This window comes from Salvelinus alpinus, chromosome 37, assembly GCF_045679555.1.
Source record: "Salvelinus alpinus chromosome 37, SLU_Salpinus.1, whole genome shotgun sequence".
NCBI lineage: Eukaryota > Metazoa > Chordata > Actinopteri > Salmoniformes > Salmonidae > Salvelinus > Salvelinus alpinus.
Window position 1 is genome coordinate 15,859,087 of NC_092122.1, and position 17,822 is coordinate 15,876,908.

Below are 17,822 nucleotides of genomic sequence, written 5' to 3' on the forward strand. Positions count from 1 at the left end.
TCAGAGAGACTGACACACACGACTAAACTCAAATGGCTGCTTTCCTGAGGATGTCTTGGATTAAGACAGACTTCCTCTTGCCCCAGATGAAACATAAAAAATCCCATAGTTTGGTTTCAGAAGCAGATGCCCAGCCGTAAACCTACGAAGCTTTCGTTTCAGCAATATCCACATCACATATCCACAGGAATTTCCATTTGTATGAGAATATGGTGGTAGAGACTGTACTGTAGGTCAAGTATAGCATAGCTGTCATGGTCTGACTATAGGTCAAGGAGCATACTAACTTCTGGTCTCCTGCCCCTGTTGATGAAGGCACAGACAGGACTGTAGGCACCACTCCCACAGATGAACAGATGGGTTCTGTTGAACGGCTGGACCACCCGGATGAAGTTCCCACATCCATGCTGCAGAGTGATGGGGAGGAAATTGGTTAGTACATGTATGAAATAACCAAAGTATCCACACATCAGTCAATCAATCTATCAACAGCAAAATCCTTCCAGACTGCAAATGTTGAGAAGGTCATAAAAGCTAACAGTGGCCAAGTTGTGATTGGTCAGGGACTACGCTTCATAAAGAACAATTACACAGTTCCAAATGGTTAGCTACCAATTTTATTCCAACTTTCCTCACTTGCTACTTACAGCTGAAGTCGGAAGTTTACATACACCTTAGCCAAATACATTTAAACTCTGTTTTCACAATTCCTGACATTTAATCAGAGTAAAAATTCCCTGTCTTAGGTCAGTTAGGATCACCACTTTATTTTAAGAATGTGTAATGTCAGAATAATAGTAGGGAGAATGATTTATTTCAGCTTTAATTTCTTTCATCACATTCCCAGTGGGTCAGAAGTTTACATACACTCAGTTAGTATTTGGTAGCATTGCCTTTAAATTGTTAGACTTGGGTCAAACTTTTCAGGTAGTCTTCCACAAGCTTCCCACAATAAGTTGGGTGAATTTTGGCCCATTCCTCCTGACAGACCTGGTGTAACTGAGGCAGGTTTGTAGGCCTCCTTGCTCGTACACACTTTTTCAGTTCTGCCCACACATTTTCTGTAGGATTGAGGTCAGGGCTTTGTGATGGCCCACTGCAATACCTTGACTTTGATGTCCTTAAGCCATTTTGCCACAACTTTGGAAGTATGCTTGGGGTCATTGTCCATTTGGAAGACCCATTTGCGACCAAGCTTTAACTTCCTGACTGATGTCTTGAGATGTTGCTTCAATATATCCACATAATTTTCCTCCCTCATGATGCCATCTATTTTGTGAAGTGCACCGGTCCCTCCTGCAGCAAAGCACCCCCACAACATTATGCTGCCACCCCTGTGCTTCATGGTTGGGATTGTGTTTTTCGGCTTGCAAGCGTTCCCCTTTTTCCTGCAAACATAACAATGGTCATTATTGCCAAACAGTTCTATTTTTGTTTCATCTGACCAGAGGACATTTCTCCAAAAAGTACGATCTTTGTCCCCATGTGCAGTTGCAAACAGTAGTCTGGCTTTTTTTATGGCGGTTTTGGAGCAGTGGCTTCTTCCTTGCTGAGCGGCCTTCCAGGTTATGTCGATATAGGACTCATTTTACTGTGGATATACAGTAGATACTTTTGTACCCGTTTCCTCCAGCATCTTCACAAGGTCCTTTGCTGTTGTACCTTCATTTCTAGGACACAGAACGCGTCTCCTTCCTGAGCGGTATGACGGCAGCTTGGTCCCATGGTGTTTATACTTGCGTACTATTGTTTGTACAGATGAACCTGGTACCTTCAGGCATTTTGAAATTGCTCCCAAGGATGAACCAGACTTGTGGAGGTGTCCAATTCATTTATTTTTAATTTTTAGGTCTTGTCTGATTTATTTAGATTTTCCCATGATGTCAAGCAAAGAGGCACTGAGTTTGAAGGTAGGCCTTGAAATACATCCACAGGTACACCTACAATTGACTCAGATTATGTCAATTAGCCTATCAGAAGCTTCTAAAGCCATGACATAATTTTCTGGATTTTTCCAAGCTGTTTAAAGGCACAGTCAACTTAGTGTATGCAAACTTCTGACCCACTGGAATTGTGATACAGTGAATTATAGGTGAAATAATCTGTCTGTAAACAATAGTTGGAAAAATTACATGTCCTAACCGACTTGCAAAAACTAGTTTGTTAACAAGAAATTTGTGGAGTGGTTGATAAACAAGTTTTAATGACTCCAACCTTTGTGTATGTAAACTTCTGACTTCAACTGTATATACTGTCATGAAGTACAATCATAATAGCTATTTCCAGTTTGCTCCCTGGCACTGGTAGAGTGGAAAAAAGCGTGTCAACAGTGAAAGTGATATCTTGTCAAAGCCCCGTCTTCAGGGCTGAGTATATACAGCCCTGTGATCTGATTACAGATCCAATCGAAATCTTTCCCTCTTCAGCACGAGGTGGGAGTGGCCGGAGCACTGGGCTTTGTGTGTAATAAAAACTTAGACCGCGGAGCGAGCCAGCGGAGAAGAGGAGCACCCAGGGAGCCATTAGGATCTTGGCCATCCCCACGGAAACGGGGCAGCTGCGTCCGCTCACACTCTGCACACCAACTCTACCGAGAAAAACAATGATACGTCCAACATCACACACCCTTCATTCCTTCTCTCCCTTTTCACTTTCTCTTTCATTCCCTCTCCTCCTAGCAGATAAACACCCTTCAGATGACACCCTCCATCAACTCTACGCCCCCCACTGTCTGCTCATATCCAATAGCAGATTTACATATGAGCTAATTTCATGTCCCAGAGCTTGCTTGGGTTAACTATCCAGCCACAGCCCCCCTTTAGAGAAAGGCCAGAGCAACTGTATTAGGGGATTTAAAACCAGGTTGATGGCCTTTAAGGGAGGATCACACAGTGAGGGAACTTTTAAACATGGATTTAATCAATCTCAACCTTTTATACATACAATAAAGGAATATTTCTCCCCAAATGCCATCCTCCAGTGCTTAACAATGTGTGGTCGTAGTTTGGAGGCCCGGTGACCCCAGATTCTATCGTAAAGGAGGAATTGAATATATACACATCAGGAGGGTAACCATAACAACCTGACAAGGGCTGCGATTCAGGAAGACAAATAAAATGTCAGGGAGAAACTGCATTATAAAAACAGAGTTTAAACAGAGAGAGAGAAAGAAAGAGCGAGTGAGGGGTAGAGCGAGACAGTAAGAGTAAAGCGAGGGAGGGGGGAGAGGCCGAGAATGCAAGAGATAGAGACCAGGCAGGGCTGCGAAAGAGAGGGATGGCAGAGTAGAGGCGGAGGAGGGAGGTAAGCCAACCACTGGTCTTCTCCACACAAATATTTGTGCGAGGCTGTCCACAGAGCTGGAGTCGTGACTCTAGGCAGCACTAATCACCCTCCACTGACTGGAAACAGCTTCTTCTCTACTCCTACAGTACACGTCTATGGTCCTACACTATAGTACTGTACAAGACCACAGCTCTCTGCCATGGTGGCTGTTGTTACTAACTACTAGCTTCGTAACAGAACACCACATGCATGCCTTTGAAGTCAGTCCAAATAAAAACAGGCCAACACAGTCCAATAAAAACAATGGAACAAAAACAGAACTTTTGTCCTATCATGCAAAACAGCCTAATTAGTTACAGAAAACTGAATCACCAGCTGCTGTTTTGAGATTGTCAATGTTGTATATGCTAATACAGAGACGCAGTGCAGTAAGGGTTCAGGCCAGGTTATGAGATCTGTTGTCAGTCACAGTGGGTTAACATACTGCTTTCATGCTTGTTTGTTTTCTCTGGGTGGATTTGAGCACTCCTACGCCTCATTCTTCTATCGACTAACATAAGGAATGCCAGGAGGAGTCAATGACTCTCCTCAACTCCACATCTGCAGCCCTACGTGTTTGGAACCCAGGATGCTAACATGCTAATACCTCTAATACCTGCTAATGGAAAAGGACCAGACACATCCTCAGTATAGTGTGTTCATTCATTTAGTTAGCGGTTAGCATCACACATGACTTTCAGTGGATTTAGTTAGCGGTTAGTGCTACATATTGAGCGTTAGTGTTCTTACCGTGGGGTCCTTGCCAGCCATTTGGCATTCCTCAATCTTGCTAACAGATGCAGGCCAAAACACCTGGTGAGAAACACAGAAAACAGCTTCATTAGGGACCATTGCACATCCTGGTCTTCTTGGAAAGCTGGGAATTTTTTAAAACTCAGAAACAATGGACAGCTTGTGGGAGCGGAAGAAAGGAAGAGATGAGAACATATTGAACAGAAATACACAGACTGAAGCAAACCGACAAACTTCACTTACTGTAGTGACTTCCTAATAGGGATTTTCTACACTGTAGTGACTTCCTAATAGGGATTTTCTACACTGTAGTGACTTCCTAATAGGGATTTTCTACACTGTAGTGACTTCCTAATAGGTATTTTCTACACTGTAGTGACTTCCTAATAGGGATGCCCTACACTGTAGTGACTTCCTAATAGGGATGCCCTACACTGTAGTGACTTCCTAATAGGGATTTTCTACACTGTAGTGACTTCCTAATAGGTATTTTCTACACTGTAGTGACTTCCTAATAGGGATGCCCTACACTGTAGTGACTTCCTAATAGGGATTTTCTACACTGTAGTGACTTCCTAATAGGGATTTTCTACACTGTAGTGACTTCCTAATAGGGATTTTCTACACTGTAGTGACTTCCTAATAGGGATTTTCTACACTCTAGTGACTTCCTAATAGGGATTTTCTACACTGTAGTGACTTCCTAATAGGGATTTTCTACACTGTAGTGACTTCCTAATAGGGATGCCCTACACTGTAGTGACTTCCTAATAGGGATGCCCTACACTGTAGTGACTTCCTAATAGGGATGCCCTACACTGTAGTGACTTCCTAATAGGGATGCCCTACACTGTAGTGACTTCCTAATAGGGATGGCCTACACTGTAGTGACTTCCTAATAGGGATGCCCTACACTGTAGTGACTTCCTAATAGGGATGATCTACACTGTAGTGACTTCCTAATAGGGATGCCCTACACTCTAGTGACTTCCTAATAGGGATGCCCTACACTGTAGTGACTTCCTAATAGGGATTTTCTACACTGTAGTGACTTCCTAATAGGGATGCCCTACACTGTAGTGACTTCCTAATAGGGATTTTCTACACTGTAGTGACTTCCTAATAGGGATTTTCTACACTGTAGTGACTTCCTAATAGGGATTTTCTACACTGTAGTGACTTCCTAATAGGGATGGCCTACACTGTAGTGACTTCCTAATAGCGATGCCCTACACTGTAGTGACTTCCTAATAGGGATGATCTACACTGTAGTGACTTCCTAATAGGGATGCCCTACACTCTAGTGACTTCCTAATAGGGATGCCCTACACTGTAGTGACTTCCTAATAGGGATGCCCTACACTATAGTGACTTCCTAATAGGGATGCCCTACACTGTAGTGACTTCCTAATAGGGATGCCCTACACTGTAGTGACTTTCTAATAGGGATGTTCTACACTCTAGTGACTTCCTAATAGGGATGCCCTACACTCTAGTGACTTCCTAATAGGCATGCCCTACACTATAGTGACTTCCTAATAGGGATGCCCTACACTCTAGTGACTTCCTAATAGGGATGCCCTACACTGTAGTGACTTCCTAATAGGGATACCCTACACTCTTAGTGACTTCCTAATAGGGATGCCCTACACTGTAGTGACTTCCTAATAGGAATGCCCTACACTCTAGTGACTTCCTAATAGGGATGCCCTACACTGTAGTGACTTCCTAATAGGGATTTTCTACACTGTAGTGACTTCCTAATAGGGATTTTCTACACTGTAGTGACTTCCTAATAGGGATGCCCTACACTGTAGTGACTTCCTAATAGGGATTTTCTACACTGTAGTGACTTCCTAATAGGGATGCCCTACACTGTAGTGACTTCCTAATAGGGATGCCCTACACTGTAGTGACTTCCTAATAGGGATGGCCTACACTGTAGTGACTTCCTAATAGGGATGCCCTACACTGTAGTGACTTCCTAATAGGGATGATCTACACTGTAGTGACTTCCTAATAGGGATGCCCTACACTCTAGTGACTTCCTAATAGGGATGCCCTACACTGTAGTGACTTCCTAATAGGGATTTTCTACACTGTAGTGACTTCCTAATAGGGATGCCCTACACTGTAGTGACTTCCTAATAGGGATTTTCTACACTGTAGTGACTTCCTAATAGGGATTTTCTACACTGTAGTGACTTCCTAATAGGGATTTTCTACACTGTAGTGACTTCCTAATAGGGATGGCCTACACTGTAGTGACTTCCTAATAGCGATGCCCTACACTGTAGTGACTTCCTAATAGGGATGATCTACACTGTAGTGACTTCCTAATAGGGATGCCCTACACTGTAGTGACTTCCTAATAGGGATGCCCTACACTGTAGTGACTTCCTAATAGGGATGCCCTACACTGTAGTGACTTCCTAATAGGGATGCCCTACACTGTAGTGACTTCCTAATAGGGATGCCCTACACTGTAGTGACTTTCTAATAGGGATGTTCTACACTCTAGTGACTTCCTAATAGGGATGCCCTACACTCTAGTGACTTCCTAATAGGCATGCCCTACACTATAGTGACTTCCTAATAGGGATGCCCTACACTCTAGTGACTTCCTAATAGGGATGCCCTACACTGTAGTGACTTCCTAATAGGGATACCCTACACTCTTAGTGACTTCCTAATAGGGATGCCCTACACTGTAGTGACTTCCTAATAGGAATGCCCTACACTCTAGTGACTTCCTAATAGGGATGCCCTACACTGTAGTGACTTCCTAATAGGGATGCTCTACACTGTAGTGACTTCCTAATAGGGATGATCTACACTCTAGTGACTTCTTAATAGGGATGCCCTACACTGTAGTGACTTCCTAATAGGGATGATCTACACTCTAGTGACTTCCTAATAGGGATGCTCTACACTGTAGTGACTTCCTAATAGGGATGATCTACACTGTAGTGACTTCCTAATATGGATGCTCTACACTGTAGTGACTTCCTAATAGGGATGCTCTACACTGTAGTGACTTCCTAATATGGATGCTCTACACTGTAGTGACTTCCTAATAGGGATGCTCTACACTGTAGTGACTTCCTAATAGGGATGCCCTACACTGTAGTGACTTCCTAATATGGATGCTCTACACTGTAGTGACTTCCTAATCATGATGATAACTTGTCTACAGTAAATGCTATATTTCCAATCCCGTGAGGAGCTTGAAGGATCTAATGCTGGGAACGTATCAGGCAATTACTTTGCAAATGGATGTGCTACAGCTCTCTCTGGGGTAAACTAAATGCATTCCCATCTGTTCTGCTCTTCACGCCTGTCAGTTATAGACAGGATAGCTCCCTCACTGCACACAGAGATACAATTAGCATGGAACTTCTGTTACAGAATCACAGACCTGCATCAAGCACCACTAATATATGTCATATATTTTGCTCCATGAAATGGGTGTGATCTAGCATATAAAACGTACTATATTATAATTGAATTACCACCATTACTGTTCTTGTATAACTAGCCTAATGTATTCAGCCATGATCTGCCACATGCAAGGAAAGCTAAATGAGATCAACATAATTTTGTCTCCTTGATAAATAGGATGGAAAGTAATGGATGTAATGTAGGCAACGGACAGGGAGTTATGAGTCAACACACCATCATACTATAATACTGTAAGGCAGATGAAGTCAGTATCCTGCTATATCCATTCTCTACTTACAATACTATCACAACAAACAATGATCAACTAAACATTTCCCTGATGCTGTAAGGAAAATCCTCTTAGCAGTTTAATGGACTGCTCAGAGGACCTCACCTTGAGTGTCCCATGGGTGATGTTGTTGATGTCCATAGACAGGACATGGTCCTTACAGCCTACATACATCCTGTCCTGGTCCTCATCCATCAACAGGATCCTGTAGTCCATGGCCTTGTCTGACAGACTGTAGTACTCCACCGTCTGGGAGGCCTGCAGGTCTGTGGGATACAAACAGACAATGTTATGGTGGGAAATAATGAGGAATCTGTAGCGTTTACAGCAGGACTATACCAAGTCAGCTAACACTGACTAAACAACAAGTGCATAAAAAGTGATTGCATCCGTTTTGCAACGCCTGCACTAGATTTCACACAACACAACTTTCCAGCCACTTTATGAACACTGGACTATCATGGTGAGCAAAAGAGATCTGTGGAAAAACCATTTACTTGGTTGTCTCTCTGACCGACCAGCTACTGTAAAAGCCCTTATTGTCCTGAAGCTAGAAGGAAGCAGTAAACATCCTCTGTCTCTAAGCGTCCAAAGACGGAGAGCTCTCCATCTAAACCATCAAAGGCCTTCACTGTCTATGCCAAACTCATGCATATTCATCACTATTGACAGAGGGCAGGAATGGAGGAGTTGAGAGCAAGTTGATCCTTCTTCCTTTGTCTTCTCTCTCTAATCAACAAACAGGCTGGCTGTGCTCTCCTTCAGGCCTCCAGGCTAAAGTCACTTTTCATTATTCTATTCAATAGTATTGCATATTGCTTTTGAGGTCGAGGCCCTTTTATCCTGAATGAAAGCTGTTTTCCAGTGCCTCTCCTCCCCCTCTCTTTTTGATCATGGATGTGTGTTTAGTGCTGTTGCCGTATGGAAGAAAGCTAGAGTTGTTTACATGAATAAGTACCATTTCCCACGCCTCTTCACTCTATTGATCTTGACATACCTCTATAAGCATCCTCATATCCTACGCCCCAATCATATGTAGAGAAATCAACTTAAGCTATATTGTTGAAAAAGCATAAATTAGTCGGTTGGTGTATCATGTATAATTTTAGGCATGAGCATTCTCACAGTGCGGAATGAAGAACCTACACCACACACACACAAAATATGCTTTGTTTCCACCAGACTCAAATCTAATACGAAGGCCCTTGTCAAACTCTAACAAGCCAATGTGCATTTAATAAAGGGAGCCTCTGGAAAAAGGAGAAGATCACATCTCCAAAGTTTTACAGCTTAGGAGATAGTGTCGCATTGGGCTCAGGGAGATATTGGGTTAGCTCAAGCCTTCGGCTCATCAGGCTAAAGATGTTCAACAGCAGCTCTGCCAGAGATCAGGGAAGCCAGGCGAGCCACCAGGGGTGAAGGAGTAACTATAAGAACTAATTAAAACCATGCTTCACTCCAAACCACTCTTACCTACATCCCTCCAGAATAAGCAGGCAGGGGAGAGATGTAAAGACCTTCTTGGAAAGGGTTTTATTTAATATTTTACTTATGCTTGAGGGAAAGGAGTGTTCAGTTTACAAGCCTGTGGGCTCCTGCTTCTGTTTTTCCTGGAGCCAAAGGTGCTGACTCTCACTTAATGATTCCTGTTTACAGAAGGGTTTATTGTAGCCCTGCTCAATGTGGATCTGGAATCCCCCCTAAAGTCAATGCTCTTGGTACAGTCTGATTCTATCCATATTTTCCCTCTGGAACATTTCACAAGGGGAGTGTTCAGAGGGGTGTGGGGTGAGGTGGCCCGGGTGAAATAACTGTTATTATTATCATTAACTCTGTATTGTTTTCTCAGTGGAGGAATTGGAGACTTTCATTTTTCCTCCCGTGGGTGGAAGCCCTAACTAAGTCCAGTGTTTTGGGGGGAAACGTGGCAGGCGTGCGTCACATGACCCCGCCATCCAACTGATCCACGGTGAGGAGAGCATAGCCTCTGGTGCATACCAGGGATCCAGTGTCTGTCTGCTCATCATGACCCCAGCAGGAAACACATGAGTCATGCCTGGGCAAGCATTACAGCCTTCTATCAAAATGTCACAATAGCCGTTAGTGTAGTGCACCTGCACTCTCTAAAGAAAACAACAAGACTCACTTCAAGTGCTTTCTCCATCATTTTCTGCCTGAGATACATGGGATTTGCACAATTTAACATGGGTCTAATTTATAATGAGATAGGCTTACAAAGAGAGATGGTGGCAGGCAAGTCTGTGGATGTTTATTCTACTACCCATTAACCTTTGACCTGATGGGATCGGAGGTCATCCTTGTGGGACGAGTTAAGATTTTGACGCCATAACATTAATACGTGGCTGTGGAAATGTAATCAAGCCTTAAACTATATAATGGCTGTCATAGATCAGTGATAATGAGTTCCAGAAGTATCGCTTAAAGCATTTGAGGTCAGTGGCTGATACATGTACAGTACTGTCTGTTGCCATATAAATCATTGGGTTGACAATGAAACCCATGCTCTTACGATGAGCTCGGGCCTGTTTATTGAAAACCAACATATCAAATGGGAGCTCCCATATTCTCTCATCACAATGAATTATAAATCCATTAGGTTGTAGTAATATTCCCGAGCCACGTGATTTATTAGTCATGGGCTTAGCCTGCATTCCACTATGATGACATCACCAGCAGAGATCCTGAGTATGTCATAAGTGTTTGTGGATATAATTGGCAAAATTGTCCTTGTCTGTCCAGTCTGCTATGGCTGGTGCTGTTTATGTAGACTGGATTCACTCAGATGTGGCTTGAGGATAAACTGGCTCTAAATGTTAAACATAATGAATAAGAATGTTGTTCATTGTTATTGGCTCGGTTGAAGTATTCAGGGGGTCGTAAAATGGGAGGACACCACCCTTGACAGTAAGACGTTGGGGAGGTCTGGTATGTAGGTTGAGCTGCTGTGGTGATGACTGAGGATGAAATGGCGTATCCCTTGTTGTTTAGGCATCATGGACAGGATACAAAAACATTTCTGGCCTCGTTATAGAACACGCCCGCAGGAGGACAACGCAGAGCATTGGTGAGGACTGAGTAGAGGATTGTGGGTAGTCAATTATTTATGTGGGCAGGTGGGCCACACCAGGTGTGCCTCCTGGTAGGACTCCCGAGTTCACTTTGACTGACCAGGAACGGTCATCCATGTAGTGGACTGCGGGTTGCAGAGCAGCCGACCGCTGCAGGTGACCGCACAGTAATACCTCTAGTCCCTTTGAAGAGTGGTTCATTTGTGAGAGCTTGGTCAAGCAGAAGCGGCACAAAAACCTTTTGTAGGGGCCAAGAGACCACAACGGTCATTCAATATTTAAGACTGGTGGTAGGTTGCGGGCTTCGCATGGTCGTACACTGCCGCAGAGCAACTGCAGATGTTATCTAGTCTGAGTGGAGTAGACTACATATTTCGCATGCAAGACTAAAACCCAGATATAAATCCATACTAGCGGTCACCCAAGACATCAGGTCAGAGATCCTCGATGGTGATAATGTAACTAATGAGCCTAATGAATACACATTCACCTTGACATTACAGCAGGATCTCAGATGATCTATATTTCATCAGCTTATTAAACACTTTCGATTCACATTTGCATTGATCCCCAGTCCAGTGAACCATGCACAGATCTGTTTTCGACAGCATGCTTTTAATCCAGTCTAAAATGTACCCACCAGGAACGTCTAGTGACATGACCAGACTACAAGCCGTGATCATCATTCCCTCTGTAAGGAGTCCTCTGTAAACTAAGGGAGGATAGCAGAGAAAGGCAACAACCGTCCTGCATGCCACATAGTATTGTCCTAAAGGAACAAAACAGTTGTGATGTCAGTCTGTAGGATCTAAGTGAAGGATTTGGGCACCAGCAGGGACTTGTCCTTCCGCCCATGGTGGTTCTACTGTAATTAAAATCATGGAAGAGATTGCAGTGTTCATTTCATAATTTTAAATGTAGATGGGATAGGCCTTGTCTTGTTTCATGGTGCTGTGATTACATTGAGGGGGGGGGTGGTGCCACCACAGAGAATAAGAAGTTTCCCTCCGGCGAAGTGAAAACCCATAACACGGAATGACAGACTAACTCTCCCATTTCTTAGACTGATCAAAGAAGCGGGCCTCCACCATGATCCCCACCAGTAAACAGGCCAGTGGTGTTTTAGGTTTGGCTCGCCATACAAGGAACAGTTTATCACATTGCAAAATCGTAAAAATAGAGATTCAGCGCCGCTGGAAAGTACGCCGTCTGGCTTTTACAAGAGCGATGACTTTGTGGGTCCCCCCAAGATCGGGTTTAAGGACATGGAGCCAGCAGTCTGTGCTGGTCGGCCCACTGAGCCACCCTGACAGACTCATTCTACTCTCCCTTTCTCTATGTGGGGGGCACCAGCTGGGGACTGACACTCTCAGGCTGTACTGAGCTATGCCACCTGTAGTCCAGCTGTGTCCAGGCAGGATCAGGTGCACAAGGAGGCAGGAGAGGTTCAGGATCAAAAGTTCAGGATTACGGCATTGTGTGAACTGACAACTTCCTAATATGGATGCCGTACACAGTGGGTATGAAGTTTAAGAGAACCAAGTCTACACAACCAAGATTTAATCCACTCTACTCATAGGAGTACTGGAAAGCTAGACTAGGTTAAATGGTTAACTAGGCCTGTGGAGTGTGAGTTCTTGCTGGATTTTGGCTACCTTAGTGTCTGAGAGCCAAAGGGCCAGAGGTCTTCAGACCCCATTAACACCACAGAGCTGGGCAGGCGGCCAATCACAAACCTCCCTTTGTGCCTCAGATTCAATGCAGTCCTTTTCAAATGGGCCGCACCCTCGAAGGCCATCATGAATTCATTAACCACATGCAAATGAGGCATCGTCTATTTTCAACGAATAGGACCTGTGTTCCACTGTTTTCAGGGGCAGGAGTAGGCGGATCCCAATCACTCGCCTTGATAAATATTGAAGCATGGGCTTAGTACACCCCCGCCCCCTGATTCATGTACCCAGTGAATATGGAGTGGGTTTCTTTATAAACGTCTGACTTTAGACCTCTTGCCAAGTGTCGGTGCTCTTTGTGAGGACAATGCCACATCTCCTTGGGTGCAGTTCTGCATGGCTACACTTCTCTAATACAATGTTGGTACATTCACACATACTGCGCCACTCACAACCTTTACCCTGGCAACTCAAAGCTTCGGTCTGGCTCTGGAGACACTGACCCGCACGAGGACATTTCTTCCATCACCATGGGGATATAGGCCTAGCCTACAGTACCTCTACAGTATACAGTGTTTTGGCAGGTGGTATATAGGCAGGTAAAGCAGAGGGGGCGGGTTGGGTATCGTGCCAGAGTATGGTCTCCTCCTTGTCCCCCCCGTAGAGAGGGACCACCCAGAGTGGCCAGTGCAGGGCGACAGAGTCGTCTGGCTGTCCGTCTGTCTGACATTCACCACATTCTCGGCCAGGCAAGAGGACCAGGAGCACACAAACTCACTGCTCAAGCATCAACACACTGCTCTCCATAGACATACAGGGACTGCTTGTGAGGAAGAGGGACAACCGCTCGGCTGACTAACTCTCATCCCATCCAATGTCATCATCCTCTTCCCACCATTTTCTGTAAGTTACTGCATTATCTAGCAGTCTCCAGACATAATGTCAGGGGAACCTCATGGTCATATGTAGGATGACTATTCTCCTATTAGCCTTTGGTATAACCTCCCTATCGTTGATTTCTCACTCCATCTTCACTACGTAGGACACAAGTGTAGGACAAGAGGGAACGAGAGTCTCAGAGTGTGGCTCTCTGAGACTCTGCAGGGTGAGGTTTCTCAGCACCAGCGCCAGAGCAGTCTTCATTACACGGATGACCTGCGCTGCAGCGGCTTTGGGTAATATTCCCTCCAGGAGTCTGAAACCGGAGACGCAAATCAACCTGTCCATCACACTAGCTAGCGTTAGCCTTAATTAGCACCTGGCCTCTTCACCTGCCACAGAATCCCACCAACCCCCTATAGGGCCTCTCACAACCTTTCACCTAACCAGTCCTCCGGTTACACCTTCACCCCGCCCGCAGATACCAAATCAAATTTATTTCTACTGTCAGTTAAGCTACAGACTACAGGCCCCATGAGACCAGAGGGAGAGTCAATATTGGACTATAAAATGTTCCTTCCTGTATTATACTTATGCTAAAATGTTTATTCTATTCTACTGCCATTTACTTTACGTTCGTATTCTTAACTTCTATATCTTATTCTTGTTGCATTGTTGAGAAGGAACCTGCAAGTAAGCATTTGGTTGGACGGTGTATACCATTTGAATCCCGTACATACGACTAATAAAACTTGAAACTGTCAGGTTCGGGGGAGGTTTAATAGACAGTACTGGGCCATGAGATTCTCTGATTTATTAGTGATGGAGGTGGAAGTGAAGCAAAGGCTGAGTAAAGTTTAGACGAATGGGGCGGAGATGACATGTTGAGATCGTCGTTTTGTTGGATTACAACGTCAATATTTCCTGGCTGACATCATGCAGGTCAAATGGTAATCTCAGTGCTGTTGAATGAGGGTGAGGGTCAGTGGTGTAAAGTACTTTACTATTTTTGACGACTTTTACTTTTACATCACTACAATGATTTCCACTGGTATAATAGAAGGTTAATCCAAAGAGTCACTCTGAGCCTTGTTCCATTGTTAATGAATGCAGTGCATTCGGAATATATTCAGACCCCTTGACTTTTTCCACATGTTGTTACATTACAGCCTTTTTCTAAAATTGACTAAATAGTTTCCCCCCCCTCATCAATCTACAAACAATACCCCATAATGTCAAAGCAAAAACAGGTTTTTAGAAATGTAAAAAAATGTAAAAAAATGTAATGTTTTAAATATCACATTTATATAAGTATTCAGACCCTTTACTCAGTACTTTGTTGAAGCACCTTTGGTAGAGTTTACAGAGTCTTCTTGGTTATGATGCTACAAGCTTGGCACACCTGTATTTGGGGAGTTTCTCCCATTCTTCTCTGCAGATCCTTTCAAGCTCTGTCAGGTTGGATGGGGAGCGTTGCTGCACAGCTATTGTCAAGTCTCTCCAGAGATGTTAGATCGGGTTCAAGTCAGGGCTCTGGCTGGGCCACTCAAGGACATTCAGAGAATTGTCCCGAAGCCACTTCTGCATTGTCTTGGCTGTGTGCTTAGGGTTGTTGCCCTGTTGGAAGGTGGACCGTCGCCGCTGTCTGACGTCAGTGCTCTGGAGCAGGTTTTCATCAAGGATCTCTGTACTTTGCTATGTTCATCTTTCCCGCGATCCTGACTAGCCTCCCAGTCCCTGCCGCTGAAAAACATCCCCACAGCATGATGCTGCCACCACCATGCTTCACCGTAGGGATGGTGCCAGGTTTCCTCCAGACGAGACGCTTGGCATTCAGGCCAAAGAGTTCAATCTTGGTTTCATCAGACCAGAGAATCTTGTTTCTCACATCCTTTAGGTGTCTTTTGGCAAACTCCAAGCGGGCTGTCGTGTGCCTTTTACTGAGGAGTAGCTTCCGTTTGGCCACTCTGCCATAAAGGCCTGATTGGTGGATTGCTGCAGAGATGGTTGTCCATCTGGAAGGTTCTCCCATCTCCACATAGGAACTCTGGAGCTCTGTCAAAGTGACCATCTGGTTCTTGGTCACCTCCTTGACCAAGGCCCTTCTCCCCCGATTGCTCAGTTTGGCTGGGCAGCCAGCTCTAGGAAGAGTCTTGGTTTTTTCAAACTTCTTCCATTTAAGAATAATTGAGGCCACTGTGATCTTGGAGACCTTCAAAGCTGCAGACATTTTTTGGTACCCTTCCCAGATCTGTGCCTCAACACAAACCTGTGTCAGAGCAAAACCAAGACATGAGCTCTACGGACAATTCCTTCAACCTCATGTCTTGGTTTATGCTCTGACATGCACTGTCAACCTTATATAGACAGATGTGTGCCTTTCCAAATCATGCCCAATCAATTGAATTTACCACAGGTGGACTCCAATAAAGTTGTAAAAACATCTCAAGGATGATCAATGGAAACAGCACTCACCTGAGCTCAATTTCGAGTCTCATAGTAAAGGGTCTGAATACTTATGTAAATAAGGTATCTGTTTTTTTAATGCATTTGCAATAATGTCTAAAAAACAGTTTTCGCTTTGTCATTATAGGGTATTGTGTGTAGATCTATGAGATTAGAATTTTTTTAATCCTTGTTACAATAAGGCTGTAACATAACTAAATGTGGTTAAAGGGAAGGGGTCTGAATACTTTCCCAATGCACTGTACGTAATAGTATGTAATAGCTGTGTTAGTTTAACCTTTTCCCTTTTATTATGTAGATAACCTTGGCATTTTTCTATGGAAACTCACTTGAGCTCAAAGCCAGTATGAGAATAGTTCTGTGTACAAAATAAAATATTTAATGATACATCTGTAAAAAAGACAGAAAAACAACATTGAGAATACATTTCACAGAATCAATAGCTTAAATTCCCAAAGACCAACCGTCACCATTTTCATTTGACATTGTGTATCTTCCAGAAAGATACTGTCTCTTCCCTATTGATGGTCATTGATTACCTTTAAAAAACATTCATCTGGGGCGGCAAGGTCAAAGACAGGAATGTCAAAACACAGAGACAGGAAAAGAAAGGAGGAGAAAGGAGAGAAAAAGTATGACTGACAGAAGGCTTGTCAAACCCTGTCTGCAAACACAGCAACCGTAGGCTTTGCTGCAGCCTGTACCCGCTAACCTTCACTAGAGAATGTTCTGTTTCTAACTCAATCAATTAGCTCGGCTAGCAACAGGACACATGCCTGGAGACACAAACAACAACCACACAAAAAAAAGACCCTTGTCAGCCTGGTTATTTGTATGTCTAAACATCTCTCTGTCGACAGTATTGACAGGTCACCGGTTTGTATAGCCTTGAATTCCCTGGAGCATACCATCACGGATTTGTGATTTCACTTCAAAAGGCAAATTATGTTGCAAATTACAAGTTTAGATGCACTCTGGGAAAAATAGTGTAAAGCAGATATGGGATGCTCTGTGAAATTATAAGCATTTTACTTTACTTCCATGCCCCTGAGCACTAATGCAGACACACTGGTCCACTTTTGACCCGCGTCAGCCCTGCCTATAACCTTTGACGACCTTTGACTTCCTATTGACCCTGCTGACGACCATGCAGGCAGCAGTCTGTTTGACCTATCCAGGCCCCGTAATTGCGGAGGGGTCAGGGATAGAAGACAAAAGGGCAAACCCAGAGAGAACACATTATCATGAGATCTGGGGCAAGTTAGGCGATTTATGGTCAGGTTTAAAGGTTTAGGTTCGGCAAGGATAAAACTTTGAACATCAAACCACTGGCTCAGACCTTCCCATTAGATTTAAAGTTTGAGACATTATCTTACAGGAGGTGAATGTTACATTGGCAAGGCTCTGCTGTTTATCTTCCAAATGATTCCTTCACGTAGGAATTCAGAATTTTTTTTACCTTGGCTGTGTTTCAGTTCCACTGAACGCACCTCTTGATTTTCCTCAGTAAAACGCTGAGCAGTGTTATTAGGGTTCAATTTGAAAGGGGTCAAACGTTTTTCAGGATACCTGAAGTATTCCAAATATTCACTTAACAGCTCACAGCCTCAATTTGTTATATAAAGAGGGACAAAAAAAACCTTGGTCAGTTTCCATGGTGATTCAGCGGAAAGGTATACCATCAGAAAGTAATCAAATGTGAAGAATTTGCATATGCACACAGCCACACCCCATCCCACAATTAAATAAACATACTTCACAGTTGGACGAGCACCCGATAGTCATCCTTTATGAGTAATGAGGGCTAGGAGGAGATTCTAATGACGCATGATAAAAGAAGGAACTAATCTGAGGAAGCTGGGGAACCAAAGCATCCGTTCTATGGTGAAAGGCTGTGAGACAGACGGT

At 43.9% G+C, this 17,822-nt stretch overlaps 1 protein-coding gene across 1 annotated transcript in view; it reads right to left on the reverse strand.

Annotated features, from left to right (window-relative positions):
* Positions 1–17,822, reverse strand: part of LOC139565762 (semaphorin-3C-like) — a 48,078-nt gene that overhangs the window by 18,623 nt on the left and 11,633 nt on the right. The window contains exons 3-5 of the mRNA XM_071386299.1: positions 7,913–8,073; positions 4,075–4,137; positions 288–407 (exon numbers count right to left, since the gene is read on the reverse strand). Coding sequence (XP_071242400.1) covers positions 288–407; positions 4,075–4,137; positions 7,913–8,073 — 344 coding nt within the window. The remainder of the gene's footprint in view (positions 1–287; positions 408–4,074; positions 4,138–7,912; positions 8,074–17,822) is intronic.